This window comes from Ovis canadensis, chromosome 1 (assembly GCF_042477335.2).
Source record: "Ovis canadensis isolate MfBH-ARS-UI-01 breed Bighorn chromosome 1, ARS-UI_OviCan_v2, whole genome shotgun sequence".
Taxonomy (NCBI): Eukaryota; Metazoa; Chordata; class Mammalia; order Artiodactyla; family Bovidae; genus Ovis; species Ovis canadensis.
Genome location: NC_091245.1, coordinates 8,973,215 through 8,989,742, shown reverse-complemented (window position 1 = coordinate 8,989,742; position 16,528 = coordinate 8,973,215). Strand labels below are relative to the sequence as shown.

At 52.2% G+C, this 16,528-nt stretch overlaps 1 protein-coding gene across 1 annotated transcript in view; it reads left to right on the top strand.

Annotated features, from left to right (window-relative positions):
- Positions 1 to 4,809: 4,809 nt before the first annotated feature.
- EFHD1 (EF-hand domain family member D1) overlaps positions 4,810 to 16,528 on the top strand; it is a 43,625-nt gene continuing 31,906 nt past the window's right edge. Inside the window, exon 1 of the mRNA XM_069585538.1 lies at positions 4,810 to 5,627. Coding sequence (XP_069441639.1) covers positions 5,335 to 5,627 — 293 coding nt within the window. The 5' untranslated portion in view covers positions 4,810 to 5,334. The remainder of the gene's footprint in view (positions 5,628 to 16,528) is intronic.

The following is a 16,528-nucleotide window of genomic DNA, read 5'->3' as shown; positions in this document are numbered from 1 at the left end:
CTCTGTCCTCCACTATCTCCGGAAATTTGCTCAGATTCGTGTCCTTTGAGTTAGTGATGCTATCTAACCATTTCATCCTCTGCTGCCCTTTTCTTTTGCTCTCAGTCTTTCCCAGCATCAGGGTCTTTTCCAAAGAGTTGACTTTTCTGACTTTTGTGATCCTATGGACTGTAGCCCACCAGGCTCCTCTGTCCATAGGATTTCCCAGGCAAGAATACTAGAGTGGGTTGTCATTTCCTCCTCCAGGGGATCTTCCTGATCCAAAGATCCAACTGGAGTCTCCCACCTTGTGGGTGGATTCTTTAGCACTGAGCCACTAGGGAAGCCTGTAACAGTACAAAGTAACATGCCTAACTCAAGGACCCATTACATGTGCAAGATAGAGTGATTATCATCCATACTCATACGGTAACAGATAATCTGGATGCTTTCATCTTCCATGTTGCAATTAAATTTCAGGAAACTATCACTTAGGAGTTTTGGTGTAGTAACAAAGAAAAATGATAACCACAATTATCTGAAAAGATGAAACAACCACTCTCCCCTTTTCCATTTATACATCCAACTACATTCCCAGCTATGGTTTGTCCAGTAGTGAAAGCTATGGTCAAAGCTGTGGTTTTTCCAGTAGTCATGTATGGAAGTGAGAACTGAAGAAAGCTGAGTGCCGAAGAATTGATGCTTTTGCACTGTGGTTTTGGAGAAGACTCTTGAGTGTCCCTTGGACTGCAAGCAAATCAAACCAGTCAATCCTAAAGGAAATTAGTCCTGAATATTCATTGGAAGGACTGATGCTGAAGATAAAGGTCCAATACATTGGCCACCTGATGTGAAGAACCCAGTCACTGGAAAAGTCCCTGATGCTGGGAAAGATTGAAGGGAAAAGGAGAAGGGGATGACAGAGGACAAGATGGTTTGATGGCATCACTAACTCGATCGACATGAGTTTGAGCAAATTCCGGGAGATGGTGAAGGACAGGGAAGCCTGGCGTGCTGCAGTCCATGGGGTCGCAAAGAGTCAGACACGACTGAGCGACTGAACTGAACTGACATTCCCAGTGGTCTTTGGAAGCCTAGATTTTCTTCACAGATTTCAAAGAAAGCACAAATCACAGCAGTCTAATGCAGAAACAGATGTGATATCCAAGCCTACTGTTAAGGCAGAGATGAAAGACGTGTGTGTGTGTGTGTGTGTACGTGTGTGTGTGTGTGTGAAAGACATGCAGAAATGTAAAACAATATTGGACTTCTCACTTATACTATTTATGTTAATAGGTAACGGCTTATTACTGTCATTTTAAAAAGAACAGATTTGTTGAGATATAATTCACATGCACAGACTTCACCCTTTTGCAGTGTACAATTCAATGGTTTGTATTATACTCATGGAGTTGTACAGTCATCATCACTGTCTACTTTTAGAATGTTTTCAGTGCATGAAGAGACTTAGGAAGAGCACACGACACTAACAATTACTTCATTTGCGAAGGACAAAACCTTTTCCTCTAAAAACGAATCAAAGGCCTGAGGTTTTGTCTTGTTAAAGACGTTGACGATGCCAAGATACGCAGGACTGCATGCCTCCAGAGAGGGCAGCAGAGCCAGGTTTCTGCTCACTTGGAAGCGTTTTCCCCTTTCTGGACTTGGATTCATTCTGACTTCCTGGTAGCTTGCAGGCCCATGCTTCCCGGAGGGCTGAGAGACTGGTGCCAACCCATCTAGGCTGAAGGGCATACCTGTTCTTGTCTGAATGCCACAGAACCATGAGACCCTCAAGCCTGCAGGGGTTTTCAGAGGGAGGACTGGCAAATTGTATTTTCCTAAGATGGTCACAGTAGATGCTTCTTCCCTGGGGTCCAGCGGCTAAGACTCCCTGCTCCCAATGCATGGGACCTGGGTTCGATCCCTGGTCAGCGGATCCCATGTACTGCAACTAAACATCCCGAGGGCCACAGAAAAGATCGAAGACCCTGAGTGTCATGACTAAGACTCGGTGCAGCCAAATAAATAATTATTTTTTTTTATGAAAAGAGAACAAAATGAGCGATTTAAAAAAATCAATAGATTTTTAAAATGAAGACAGATGATCACAATGACACATATCCCATCTCACACACTGTTTCTAGATGATTTTATCATGCCTCCATTGAGAGGTGGAGATTATTTTTGGCTGTGCTGGGTCTTCGTTGCTATGCTTTTCTTTAGTGGCGAGTAGGGGCTGTGCTCTAGCTGCGGTGCACGGACTTTCCTTTGCGGCTTTTCTTATTGCGAAGCAGGGGCTCATGGGCTCGTGGGCTTCAGCAGCTGTGGCGCGTGAACTCAGTATATGCGGCTCCCAGGCTCTAGAGCCCGGCTCAGCAGTTACGGCACATGGGTTTCGTTGCTCTGCAGCATGTGGGATCTTCCCGGACCAGGGGTCGAACCTGTATGCTCTGCATTTGCGGGCGGATTCTTACCCACTGGACCACCATCCAGGGAAGCCTGAGGGGTGGAGATGTACGTCCTCTCTCCTTCATGACTGTTCTGACCAATAGAGTCGAGCTGTGTGATTTCTGATCCTATTCATAAGAGGCGATGAAGCTTCTACCTCCCTCTGTCTCTTTGCAAGCCCGCCCTGGGAACCCAGTGACTATGCTGGGAGGAAGCACAGGCCACACGTAGGTGTTCTAGCCAAGCATCAGCCAGCGTCAGTCCATACCTGGGAGGGAATAAATCTTCAGATGGATTCTCCCCTCCAGCCTCCGAGCTATCCCACCTTGCACCAGGTGGGTCAGAGGAGGGACTTCTCCATGAAGGTCTGTCCAAAGTGAAGATTTGTGAGCAAAGTAAATGTGTTGTTTGGGCCTTAGGTTTGGGGATGGTCTGTTACATAGCAATAGGGAACTGAAAAGAAATCCTGGAGGTAAAACACGTTTGATTTCCCCTGTGAAATGCAAAGGGGCTTCTCTGATGGCTCAGATGGTAAAGAATCTGCCTGCAGTGCAGGAGACCCATGTTCAATCCCTGGGTCAGGAAGATCCCCTGGAGAAGGGAACGGCAACCCACTCCAGTATTTTTGCCTGGAGAATTCCATGGACAGAAGAAAGGTAAAATCTCCTGTAGCCATTCCCCAGGAATGTCAGTGAAAGAAACACATTCATGGGATGACACAGGCAAAATACTTTCAACTGCTCTACAGCTAACATCGCTCCCCTGTGGTACTGTTCCATTGCAAGCAATCATATTTGTTTTGTTATAGCAGTTCTGTGTAGTCATTGTAGAAAATTCAGAGAAGTGAGAATTAAAATAGTTGACAGAAATGGTTGGACTCCCAGTGTTTACAACAGTTAATAATGCGATCCTGGGCTTCTCTGGTGGCTCAGTGGTAAAGAATCCGCCTGCCAATGCAGGAGACAGGGGTCCGACCCCTGGTCTGGGCTGATCCCGCATGCCGTGGAGCAACTAAGCCCGTGCACCACAGCTACTGAGCCTGTGCTCTAGAGCCTGGAAGCTGAAACGACTGAGTCCACAAGCCCTGGCACGCTATAGCCTGTGCTCCACAGCAAGAGACACCACCGCAGCGAGAAGCCCGCCCGTGCGCCACAGCCAGCGAGTGGCCGCCACTCGCCACAACTGGAGGAAAGCCCACGAGTCGACGAAGAGCGAGCACAGCCGATCAATGAATATAACTATTTTTTAAAATGATAATTTGGTCCCTTTCTCTTTTTTTTTTTCCTGTGCATAGAAATGTGTTTTACAAAATATAGGTCATATTTGCACAGTAGTATTGATGTGTGTCTGGCTCTTTGTGACCCCATGGACTATAACCTACCAGGCTCCTCTGCCCATGAGGGTTCTCCAGGCAAGGATACTGGAGTGGGTTGCTATGCCCTCCTCCTCCAGGGGATCTTTGTGAACCAGGGATCACATCTGTGTCTCTTATGTCTCCTGCATTGGCAGAAAGGGTCTTTACCACTAGTGCCACCTGGGAAGCCCCAATAGGGATGTTTAAAAGATTTTATTTGATCACTTTATTTAAAAACTTAATTTTTCCCTAATTAAAAAAAATGTATGTATGGGGCTTCCCAGTAGGGATGTTGAAAAGGTTCTGTTTGATCACTTTATTTAAAATTTTAATATTTTCCCTAATTATATATATATATATATATATATATATATATATATTTCGGGAAGATCCCTGGAGGAGAGCATAGCAACTCACTTCAGTATTCTCACCTGGAGAATCCTCACAGCTAGAGGAGCCTGCTGGGCTACAGTCCACGGGGTGGCAAAGGGTCCTACAGGACTGAGGGAATAAGCACACAGGCCTCTCCAGATGCTCAGAATCCCTGCCAGGACCCCCTTGGGCCCTACACACCCCAGTGCCAAAGGCTGGTCCTGGATCTCAGGTGCCCACAGCCAGCAGTGGGGACAGGCCCTGGGCAGCAGCCCCCAGGCAGTCAGAACAAAGTCAAGGCAGAGTCCTCAGGGGCAGAGCGGTGTTTACAAGATTTTTCTCAAGGCTTGGCTGACGTAACAGCCATCCACATCAGCCTTCCTTAGGGAGTGACTTTTTTTTTTTAACCGTGGTGTTAAAATGCTGACTTATTTCTTTATTTTCAAGCTTCCTTTTTACTTTCTTGCGTTTCACAGAAAAAGTCAGAGTCTCCGAAGTGGCTCTGGTGTCTTACCACAAGAGAGCCAGGAGTTCCTCTCTGCCCGCTTGCCTTTTTTTTTTTTCTGTTTGCTTATTTGTTTTTAGTATTTTTAGTGTGTTTTGGAAACATGTCTTTAGAGTGAGTATTTAAAAGTCAGCTCGCCCTTCCCCGCGCTCCCTGAGGGCGCCTCCCTCTCCCAGACCTCGAGACCAGTGGCGGCGAGGACGCCACCCGCAGTCCTGGGGGCGCGCGGGTGTCACTCCGGGGCGCTCGGCTCCCCCCACCCCCAGTCTGTCACCGGCCGCGAGCGCCGGCAGGCAGTCGGGGCACTTCTGGGGGACGAGAAAGGAACCGCCAGAACGGTAGTGAAACTTTCGCCCGCTGCCGTTCCCGGAGGACCCCAAGGTCCCCGGGCCCCCGGGAGCGGGCGGAAAGCTCAGGGTTGACCCGAGGGTCTGCGCCCCATCCCGGGAAGCGCTCGGCCGGTCGACATCCCCGGGACAGGCGGGCACCTGTGGCCTCCGGGGCGGGCGGTCCCCGAGCCACAGCTCCTCCTTAAAGCCGCGGCTCCGCCCCGCCTGCCCACGGTTCCACCCAACAGCGGGTCCCCGCCGTCTCGGCAAAGTGTCGCAGAGTCGCCAGCCGCCCAGGAGCGCGCTGCCCGCCCAGTCCCTGAGTCTCCGGGTCCACCCAGGCCATGGCCAGCGAGGAGCTGGCGAGCAAGCTGCAGCGGCGACTGCAGTGGGAGGAAGGGGACAGCGGGCTCCAGCCGGCGCCCGGAGCCGCCCCAGACGCCGAGCCCCAGCCGCAGCCGCCCGCCTGGGCGCCCACCGCCAGAGCCGACGCCGAGCTGAGCGCGCAGCTGAACCGACGGCTGGACATCAACGAGGGCGCGGCGCGGCCCCGCCGCTGCAGGGTCTTCCACCCCTACTCGGAGTTCCCGGAGTTCAGCCGCCGCCTCATCAAGGACCTGGAGAGCATGTTCAAACTGTGAGCGCTCGCGCCGTGCGCCCCTGGGGACCCGGGGACCCGGGGACCCGGAGCCCCGGAGGGAGGGGCAGGGGAGGTGGGGCGGTCTCTCGGAGTCCCGAGCCCCGTTTGGGGTAGGACGGAGGGGGCCAGTGCAGCGGTTTCTTTATCATTTAACCCTAACGCCCCCAAGATCCCGCACGCCCCGAGCGATCCCGGCGCGGTGGTGCTGGGTGATCCAGCCGGGCTGGGACACCGAGGGCAGGAGCCGCGGCTCTCCCTGACCTAGCTCACAAGTTCCGCTCGGGCAACCGAGCCCGAATCCTGGGCTCAGGGGTCCAGACGGCGGGTCCCGCCCCCTCCGCCTCCTGGCTCGGAGATTTTGCCCAGCACGCAACTTCTAGGAAACCGAGACGCGCTGCGCCTCACCTGCCAACTTTATCTCCCGAGGGAGAAATTAGCCTTCTTTGTCCTTTATCTTTTAAAAACAAAGGAGGAAACTTATCCTTGGCTGCTGCGCGGGGTTTGCTGTACCCGCGGAGACAGAGAACTGGGGGTTTGTTAAACTTCGCGGAAGATCAGTACGTTCCGGGAGCGAGCGCGTTTGGGGAGCCTCCTGGGGGCGTCGCCTTGGCCGTGTTCCCTCTTCTTGCCTCTTGGGCAGGAGGCGCCCGTAGGAACCGGACATGGCAGCTGGCAACTGGTCCGACGTGGGTTCATTCCGGTCGTGCCCCTCGGGGGAGCCCCAACCCCGGGCGATGGAGGCAGCGTTGCCTGGTGGCCTGTACTGGTAGTCGGCCTTGTAGCCTGGCAGCTCCCTGGGCCTCAGTTTCTTCATCTGGAGAGTGGGGAGAAAAAAATCATCCTGCCTTTTAAGGCCAGAAAGTATTTTGCACACCATAAGCTCCCAACTGAGCTATTAATATTTGTTGGAGAATTTCGCCAAGACCGGGAAATGCCTGGGGGGATCGGAGGCCGCCGGCCAGGTCTTGCTTGGGGCGTTTTAAAAAGCGCTTGGAATGTGTTTGTCCTACCCGCGGAGGTTCTATTTAAAGGCGCTGTGGCCGGCACTGTGTGGCGGGAGCCTGAGCCCCTTCCTGAGGCCGGACTGCGTCCAGCTCCAGCCTCGGCACCGAGGTCGGCAGATTGGTACCCGGAGCCACCGCGTCTCCTCGGCTTCCTCGACACCCTAATTTCCCGGTCCCTCGCTTCCAGGCTGTTCTCTGGAGTTAACACCTACTACTAAGTTGCTTCAGTCGTGTCCGACTCTGTGCGACCCCATAGACGGCAGCCCACCAGGCTCCCCTGTCCCTGGGATTCTCCAGGCAAGAACACTGGAGTGGGTTGCCGTTTCCTTCGCCAATGCATGAAAGTGAAAAGTGAAAGTGAAGTCGCTCAGTCGTGTCCGACTCTTAGCGACCCCATGGACTGCAGCGCACCAGGCTCCTCGGTCCATGGGATTTTCCAGACAAGAGTACAGGGGTGGGGTGCCATTGCCTTCTCCTGGAGTTAACACCTGGTGGGTGTAATTTGGGCCGTTAAGGAGCCCTGGGGCTTCCCAGGTGGCGCTAGTGGTAAAGCAGACATAGAAAAAAGAAAGCAAAGAGAAGTGGCTCTGTGGGACTCTTTGCGACCCCATAGACTGTAGCCTACCAGGCTCCTCCATCCATGGGATTTTCCAGGCTAAACTTCTGGAGTGGGTTGCAGTTTCCTTCTCCAGGAAAGAAGACATAAGAGATGCACTCTGATCCTGGTGGGGAAGATCTCTGGAGGAGGGCATGGCAACCCACTCCAGTATTCTTGCCAGGAGAATCCCATGGACAGAGAGGAGCCTGGCGGGCTTCGGACCCTAGGATCGCGCAGAGTCAGAGATGACTGAAGCGACTTAGCCCAGCAAGGAAAGCTGAGTCGAGGCGGAAGACTGACTGGGGCAGAGCCTGAAACGTGTGCGGTTTGTCAGCACCCCTTTGACTTATTTGGGGTTGTGCCTTTCCTGGAGTACTCTTCCCCGACTGACGGCTCCCAGGGCCCAGCGGTTCCTCCCAGTCCAGGCGGCTTTAGAGAGGGCATCCCAGGAACTGTCATCTTCCTCTTGCTTTGGGGTCATTCAGATTTCTTTCATTTATTTATTTTTATTATGTTTTTTCTGTAGAACAGTCTTGGAAAGGCTGTTTGTTTGTTGGCTGCCTAACAGTAATAAAGAGAGTCCACACAATCAGATGGCTGGATGGCATCGCCAACTCAATGGACATGAGTTTGAGCAAACTCTGGGAGTTGGTGATGGCCAGGGAGGCCTGGCTTGCTGCAGTCCATGGGGTCGCAAAGAATTGGACTAAACTGAACACAATCAGGGGGGCTTGGGAGATCAAGCAAGATGGCACCGATGAGGAAACAGATGCTGAAAGAAGGTCAAGCTAAAGGACAGGCAGTGTGCGCTCTAGGGCCCTGAAGAACTGGCAGTCTCGTCAAGTGTGGGGCTTCTTTCTCCAGAGCCACTGGGTCAGTCACAAGTCTAGCTGGGGTTTCCTGCCACTTGCAACCCAAACTGGCAGAAACAAAAAGGGCATTAATGGGCTCAAGCAGTTAAGAAAACAGGGCTGGTGTCAGGTATGGCTGTATCTGGGAGCTCAAATGATGCCCTCAGAGGCTCATGTCTTTTTCTGAGCCAGCTTCCTCTCTGTGTGGTCCCCATTCTCAGGTGGCTTATCCCTGGGGGTGGTGGTGTGGCCACAGCAGCTCTAGTAAGTCCAGTGGGAAGGGTAACCATAGCAAAGGCCTTATTGTGTGTGTGTCTTTTGTAGCTTTACTATTGTTTCTGGTTGGCTCTGAATCTATTACTGTGGCCAGAGGAATTCATTGCTCTGATTGGCTGGGCCTGAGCCACGTGGCCCACCCCTGCGGTGACTGGCAGAGGGCTTGGCAGTGGGACTTTTACTGAGGAAGCCGGTGTGTGCACTGTGGTAAAATCACCACCTTCCTGTGAGGGCCGGGTAGCTGCTGTGGCTGCCAGGGGCAGAGACCATTGTGAGAATCATGCTTTCCCTGATGGTGGTTTGGAAAAACCCTTCCCTCCCCCCCAAATCTAATGCTATACTGTAAGCGCTTCAGTCGTGTCCGACTCTGCAACCCCATGGACTGTAGCCCTCCAGGCTCCTCTGTCTGTGGAGTTCTCCAGGCAAGAATACTGGAGTGGGTTGCCATGCCCTTCTCCAGGGGAACTTCCCCACCCAGGGATTGAACCCAGGTCTCCAGCATTGGCAGGTGGGTTCTTTACCACTAGCATCATCTGGGAAACCCCCCTTAAATCTAGTATCAGGACCCAATTATCCATTTTGAGTTTGGAGAAGGTACAGACAGAGCCCCCCTCCCCCTCATTCCAGGGTCATTCGCTGTGATCGTGGGCAAGTTGCGTAACCACATCTCGCTCTTCATCTGTAAAATGGGGGCAGCTGTTCCTTTCAAGTTTTTTTTTAACTGAATTTTTAAAGTTTATTTTTGGCTGTGCTGGGTCTTCGTCGCTGCACAGCTTTTCTCTAGTTGTGGGGCCTGGACTTTCCACCGCCGTGGCTTCTCTTGTTGTGCAGCACTGGCTCTAGGGCATCGGGGCTTTAGTAGTTTCGGCACCCGGCTCCAGAGCACAGGCTTAGCAGTTCTGGCTCACCGGCTTAGTTGCCACATGTGGGATCTTCCCAGATCAGGGATAGAGCCCACGTCTCCTGCATTGGCAGGCAGATTCTTTCCCACTGAGCCCCCCCGGAAAGCCCTCTTTCAAGGGTTTGGTGAGAACTGAGTGAGAGGAGTGGGTGACAAGCGCCAAGTCAGCCTGAGACATGAAACAGGGGCGTTCTGTTGAAAGCCGTTCCCCAGCTTTGGCTCCAAGCCCCATGTCCATGTCCAAAACCCTCCCCACGCTGCCACCCACATGGGCACAAACAGGGACTCCTTGGCCCTGGCCCCTGTGAGCGTCCACCTGAGCGTGATGGGGTCCCCCCCTCAGGGGTTCCTGCCCAGTTTTTCCCCTGGGAGGCAGCTGAACTCTTGCTCCCCCGACCCCACCAGGGTCAGGAGCTCCCAGCCAGGGAGAGTTTGTCACCTGGAACCCTCTGATTCAGCTCTGCCCTTCAGTCCTCATCCCCTTCCTACCCGCAAGGCTGCTTTGGGGCCTGGCATCTGGGGATTTGCCACCTGCTGGCCTGGCATTGCCACCTTCCTGTAGGTGCCCTTTGCAGTTGATGAGGTCCTTGATCCCAGCTTTGCTCACAGCTCAGCCCAGCTTTCCTGCTGGCCCTCTTTCATGTTTCCCTCTTCCTGCTGTCCTACATGACTTTAAAAAAAAAAAAAAAAAACTGCATGACTTAAAAAAAAAACACTACATCTAGGTAAGTCCTCTTGAAAACCTCACTGTTGCCCACAGCCCCCTTCACATCCAGTCACTCCTGCACTGAACCTCTTCTGCAGCTGCTTTCTGAGGGCTGGGCAAGGAAAGCACTTCGTGGGGGTCTTCCAGGTACCTATGCCTCCTAGGCATGCCCACCCCTCTCCGATCCTCTCCCTGCCCTGTGAGTGCGTTGCTATGGCGTCACCTTATCCAGCCAGCAGCTGGTGATTGCCACGTGTCTGCTCCACCTGAAGCGTACCTCGTTGTTGTTGTTTTTCAGCCACTAAGTCATGTCTGACTCTTTGTGACCCCAGGCACTGAAGCATGCTAGGCCTCCCTGTCCTCCACAATCTCCTGGAGCTTACTCAGACTCGTGTCCATTGAGTCAGTGATGCCATCCAACCATCTGATGCTCTGTCGTCCCCTTCTCCTCCCACCTTCAATCTTGCCCAGCATCAGGGTATTCTCCAATGAGCCGGCTCTTTGCACCAGGTGGCCAAAGTACTGGAGCTTCAGCTTCAGCATCAGACCTTCCAATGAATATTCAGGATTGCTTTCCTTTAGGATTGACTGGTTTGAACTCCTTGCAGTCCAAGGGACTCTCAAGAGTCTTCTCTAGCACCACAATTCGAAAGCATCAGTTCTTTGGCGCGTAACCTTCTTTGTGGTCCAATTCTCACATCCATACATGACTACTGGAAAAATACCTCTTCCTCCCTTTTTCTACTTCCTTTGCTTTTTATGCTTAAACTGAAAAAAAAAATCGTGTGAAAAATCTCAAAGAACGCATAACACATTAACTTGTTTTCTGTGCTTTCCATGTTTTATCCATTGCAGAAGCAGTGTTGTGAGCCTGTTAAGAACATGAACTTGGAACCAGGCTCCCTGGGTTCAAACCAACTCTACCACTTGCTACTTCAAAGGTTACTTTAGGCAGGTTGCCGGAAGGCTCTGTGCCTCAGTCTCCCTTTCTGTCAGGTGGGGATAGAATGGCACCTGGCTTGTGAGATTATTGTGGGAATTAAATGAATTCATGTATGTGAAGCAGTTAGTGCAATGCTTGGCCCATGGTGAGGCCAGTAGGTTTGCGGCACTAATTTTCACGGCTGTAATTTGGGTGGATATGCAGATTCTGTGTTGTGCGTTTTGTTAAACAGTTTGCGAACACTTTGCAACGGCTGCTTTATCCTTTGAAGCCGATTTCTCCTGCAGCTTGAGCTGTGGAGTGCGGACATGGACGTGGATGTGCATGGCCACTTGCTGGCTTATTGGCCCCTCTGGGACTGCACCCAGGGGGGTTGTTGAAGGGATTCACTCACTGCACTGCGGGGTAAGTGGATTTGAGTCCTAAGGCTGCTGTAACAAGGACCACAAGCCGGTGCCTTAAAACAAGAGAGATGTGTTTTCTCACCATTCTGGCAGCTGGAAACTGAAGTCATGGCGTCAGCTGGGCCATGCTCCCTCTACAGGCTCTAGGGAAGAACGCTTTCATGCCTCTTCCAGCTTCTGGTGGTTGCCAACAATCCTTGGCATCCCGGGCTTATGGACACATCACTCCAGTCTTTGCCTTGAGAGCCACATGGCCTTCTCCCTGTGTGTTGTCTTCACGTGGCCTTCTTGTATAGACACCTGTTGTTGGATTTAGGGCTCACCCGAATCCAATGATTTCACCATCTATTTTTTTTGGTTGTGCTGGTCTTCGTTGCTTTGGCCGGGCTTTCTCTCATTGTGGCGAGCTGTTCGCAGCCTCCTGATTGCCGTGGCTTCTCCTGGTGCAGAGCTCGGGCTCTAGGAACATGGGCTTCAGTAGTGCAGCACTCGGGCTGAGTAGTTGTGACTCCCAGGAGTTGTGGCCAGGCTCAGGGACGTGGGGGATCTTTGTCCCCCAACCAGGGACCAAACCCTTGCCCCTTGCAGTTGAAGTGCAGAGTCCTAACCATTGGACCGCCAGGGAATTCCACAGTATGGCTTCATCCTAACTCAATTTATCACGCCTGCAAAGATCCTACTAGCACAGAGGTCATGTTCTGCAGGTCTGGGTGGCTGTGAATTTTGAGGGGACCCCCTTCAGCTCATTACTGAGGGTGGGCAGAGGTGTCCAGTTGGTGTGCACCATGACTGTCCCGTCCTGGCCTCCTGGGAGAGTACAGTGGTGGGGAGGCCCTTCCAAGGAGCCTTCAGGTTTAGGAACGTTCTGCCATTTAGGTGATTTAGGAATGTCTGAGAGGTAACCCAAGCCAGAATGATTCCTACCCCAACAGAAGGGGGATCAGATGGAGTTGCCGTCTAACTGCAAAAAACCAAACAAAACCAGCAGAAAACCCCTACTTGTGCCAGGAGCGCACTTACTTTCAGCAAGAATTTCGTTTCTAATCAGTCTCTAGATCCAGATTGTGATGTCTCCTTTGAGTTCACCCAGAACCTGACTTGACCGGATCAGAGTAGGCCCCTTCTTTTTGTCTGGGCCTCTACTCACATAGACATTGCAAAACGTGCTTTGATCTCTTTAATACTATTTAAAAGTATTTTGCCTAGGGATTTCTTACATTTTCAAGGTTTTAAAAACTCCTGGATTCTTGCCAGCCTGTGAACACAGTGGATCCTTGGAGTAGGGGTCATTTGTCTTTATATTGTTGGGACCTGGTGTGTTGTAGAAGAGAGAGAATTTTCTAATGAGTGCGGGAAGCCAGAGGCATCACCAGCCCGGCCAGAAAAAGTTCCCTTTCCATCTCCAAGCGTGTTACTGGATAGCCTGGGCCCAGAGAATAGTGGCCTGATTTTAAAACGAAGAGGAAGAGGGCCCCGAAGAAACTGACTCTACAGAGTGTGTCCAGGGCTGTAATAGGAGCTGGTGGAGCGGTCAAGGTTAGACAGGAAATTTTAATTACCCTGCGCTTATCCAGAGGCCCCGTTCAAAGGGAGGTAATGAGGGGAACCACTTAAAGGCAGGACCCAAATACAGCATCTTAAAATGCAGCTGTGATGTTTTTGCAGCATACTAAAAGCTTGTGTTTCAATTCCCCACAGAGAGGGTGGGGAGAGGAGCGTTTGGCTATGGGAAAGTTGTCTTTTTATTCGGAATCCGAAACGATGATGTCATGGACACCCTGCCAGCACCCGACTCCCTGTCACCGCTGAACTCCAAAAAGGCGGGGCTGTCCTGGAATTCTTCATTTCTCGTCTCCCCCATCCCCAGTTGCTTTTTATCCTCTCTAGATTTTTCTCTGAGGGAAGGAGGAAGAGATGTGGAGATGGAGGGCTGGAATTTGCCAAAAGGGGTGAAGGGAGCCGAGTTAAGGTTTGCTAGGGAAGAGGGAGGGGAGGCAGCCCACCCACTCTTATCTGTATCTTTCCAGTGAATTGCCTTCTACGCAGAGAAAGGTGGGTGGAAATAACCGGACATTAAGTGCTTCTTTTTCCTCCCGTAGAGAAAGGCAAGGGCTTCTGACTCTCCTGATTATGTCTTTGGTGCAGAGTGATCCACCTTAGAGTCGAAATTCCCTCACCTGCACTGGATTATGCCTGTTTGAGTGTTTTGGTTGAAGGTGGGGCAGGAGAACTCAGAGCTTGTGTGAATTCCTGGTGAGTGGTCAGCCAGAACCCAGCCAGGTTGGCTTCTGTTTGAGGCCTTGGTCTCTGGAAGAAAGATGCTGTAACTGGGAAGTATTTCTTACAGGGGTTTAAGCACTGGTTTTCTTTGCCCTGGTTGTGTGATGTGGGAGGAGCTGGAAGGAGGTGGCGCGATTTCTGGCGGTTTCATCTTTGCAGAGAGCTTCCTTCTTTTTATTCCTCGCTCCTCATCTCCTCTCAGGGACGTCTCCTCCACTCTCCTCATTACAGAGCATCCTGTTTTGTGAGAATTTGAGTGACTTATTAAAATTATACATGAGGCAAAAATAAAAAGTCTTTTTCCCTTTCTCCCTTGCAAAATTAAGTGCCTGGTGTCAAAGCTTCAGGGCTTCCCTGACAGCTCAGCAGTAAAAGAATCTGCCTGCGATAAAGGAATCCGCCTGCCAATGCAGGAGACTCGGGTTCGAGCTCTAGATCGGGAAGACGCCCTGGAGGAGGAAATGGCAACCCACTCCAGTAGTCTTGTCTGGGAAATCCCATGGAGAGAGAGGACCTGGTGGGCTACAGTCCGTAGGGTCACAAAGAGATACAACTGAGTGACTGAGCACGCTCAAAGCTTTAAGGTCCAGGGGCCTCTAACTGTATTTACACCCTTAGCCCTATAACACCTCCCTGCCCTAGTCTAACTAGTGAATAGAAGTACCTTCCTCCACTGGATTTGGGGAGTTTGGTGGACATGGGCTACGTCATGCATGGTTTTACGGTACAGCTGACCCAGGGAATCTCTCAGGATGTGTTGCATGAATCAAATCTTTGGAGCTAGTGGATCCCAGGCCTGTCTTCTTGGGCAGAGATACTCAGTGGAGGAGCCCAGCCCTCACGCTGGATTTTTGCACAGCTCGCTATTAGCTGCCTGCTTCAAGGATAGCTGTGTATCATATGCACTCTAGCAGGCTCACCCGTGCCTAGAGGCATGCTCAGTCACGCTCTCTTACACACAGCTTTGGCCTCATCATAGAGTCCTCCTGGAACAAACCTCTGCCTTCCGCCCTGCTTCTGTGTCCCCTGAGCGTTGATGACTGAAGGGCACCCCGGTGCTAAGTCAGATGCTCCTTGGAAGGCCTGTGTACAGGGGGACCTGAGTTACTGGAATGTGGACTGTGCCATTCTGCAGTCCCGACGTGTACTCAGTGGCCCCAAGACGCAGACCTGCGGCTCCCTGGTAAATCCTTCCTAGGTTCCCAGGCTGCCTGGACCTTCTGTGACCCTCCCTCAGTGCTCCCACCCCTGGGCTCCCGTGACCAGCACTGTCTGTGCGTTTGCTGATGCCTGCTCCTGTGGAGTGGTAATAATGGTGATAATGATGAATCTCTTTCTCACCTCCTGTCATGACCTATTCATTCATTCAGCTTTCTCATTCATTCAGCAAAGCACATGCCAGGTACTGGGGTTGTACAGATTGATCTGGAGGGGTTCTGCCCTTGAGACGCTCAACAAACTTTGAACAGTGGGATGGATTGACCACAATACTGCTTGACAGGGAAGGATTCAAATCCCAGGAAAGCCGTCCACCACTCATGTACAAGACACCCCGTGTAGCCTAGCAGACCCTGGGGGATGTTGCGTTCAGGAGGGCAGTCGTGGTCTTTCTGGACACAGCCAGGGAGGAGCAGCCAGCCAGGACTGGGAAGGGATTCGGGCCCGTGATGGATCTGAAGGCCTCTTGGAGCCAGAGGATGGGGGCTGAGAGCTTGAAGTCTGGTGGGGACCTGCTCGACCTTAGGGGGCAGAAGGTGGGCAATGAAGCGGCAGTGAAAGACACAGTGTAGAGAAGAGAGAACTTTCTCATGGTTGGAGTTGTGGAGCAATGGAAGGAATGATCTCAAAGGTGGTAAGCCCCTTGGTCGGGAGTTCCAATGGAAGATGGGTAGTCTGTCTTTATGGAGTGAGAGGTTTGCAGTAGGGAAGGGTTGGAAAGTTCCTGGGAGGCTAGGCGGTGGGCTAGATGACCTTCAAGGTTCCTTCTGGGCCAGGGTTGGGCCAGCTTGGTCTGTAAAGAGCCAGATGGTAAATATATTTGACCTTGTGGGGTCCCTAGAGCCACTCGGCCACTGTGATAGACAGTAGCAGCAGAGAGTGCGTCCAGGAACCTAAACTCAGCAGCATGGCTGCATCCAGAGAAAACTTGGTGAGCGGGGTTTGCCTGCAGGCCGTGGTGTGCCAGCCCCTGTTGAAGGCAGTTGTTTTGGAAACTTCTGAATCCTGAGCCCTGTGAGTCTTTGGTGGTCTCGTTCATCCCCTCTTTCATTTCTTGGCCTTTCTCCCTGCCTGTGGCCTGGGGTTTCACTGGCTGGGGCAGACCTCAAGCCCCCAGGGGAAAGGGAGCCAGAAGTGGACGTGGACGGGAGAGTGAGCCTGGAACCCGGGACCCAGAGTCACTTCTGGAAGATTGTTGCTGGACCAGAAGCAACAGGTCTGTCTGCTTCTCTTGCCAACTTGGAGGACCGGGCAGCTGGGAGCCCTCAGAAGGGCTGCCTTGGTGTTCCTTCCTCTGAGAGGTGGCCCAAGGTGTGTTTGAGCCGGGCTGTGGTCAGGGAGGACTTAGGGACTTCCCTAGTGGTCCAGTGGTTAGGACTCTGCCCGTCCACTGCAGGCGGCACAGGTTCGATTCCTGGTCAGGGAACCAAGATCCCACAAGCTGAATGGTACAGCTAAAAAAAGAGAGAGAGAGGGAGCTTAGAAACTCCAGATGAAAAGGAAAGTGCAAGCTAACTTGGTTGCACAAAGTTGCACCATGGGGCCTTGGGTGTCTGCCTCCTTGAGCCCCGTGGTTAGAGGAGGCATTCTTCATCTCAGGTTTTTAGACCAGCACCCCCCACCCCCTGCCATGCTCCTTTGTTATCTTTATCATCTCTGATTTCTTCCTCTTTTAGGAGGTCTCCAGGTGGAGAGGCGGGAGTGCTTGGGGCCAGCA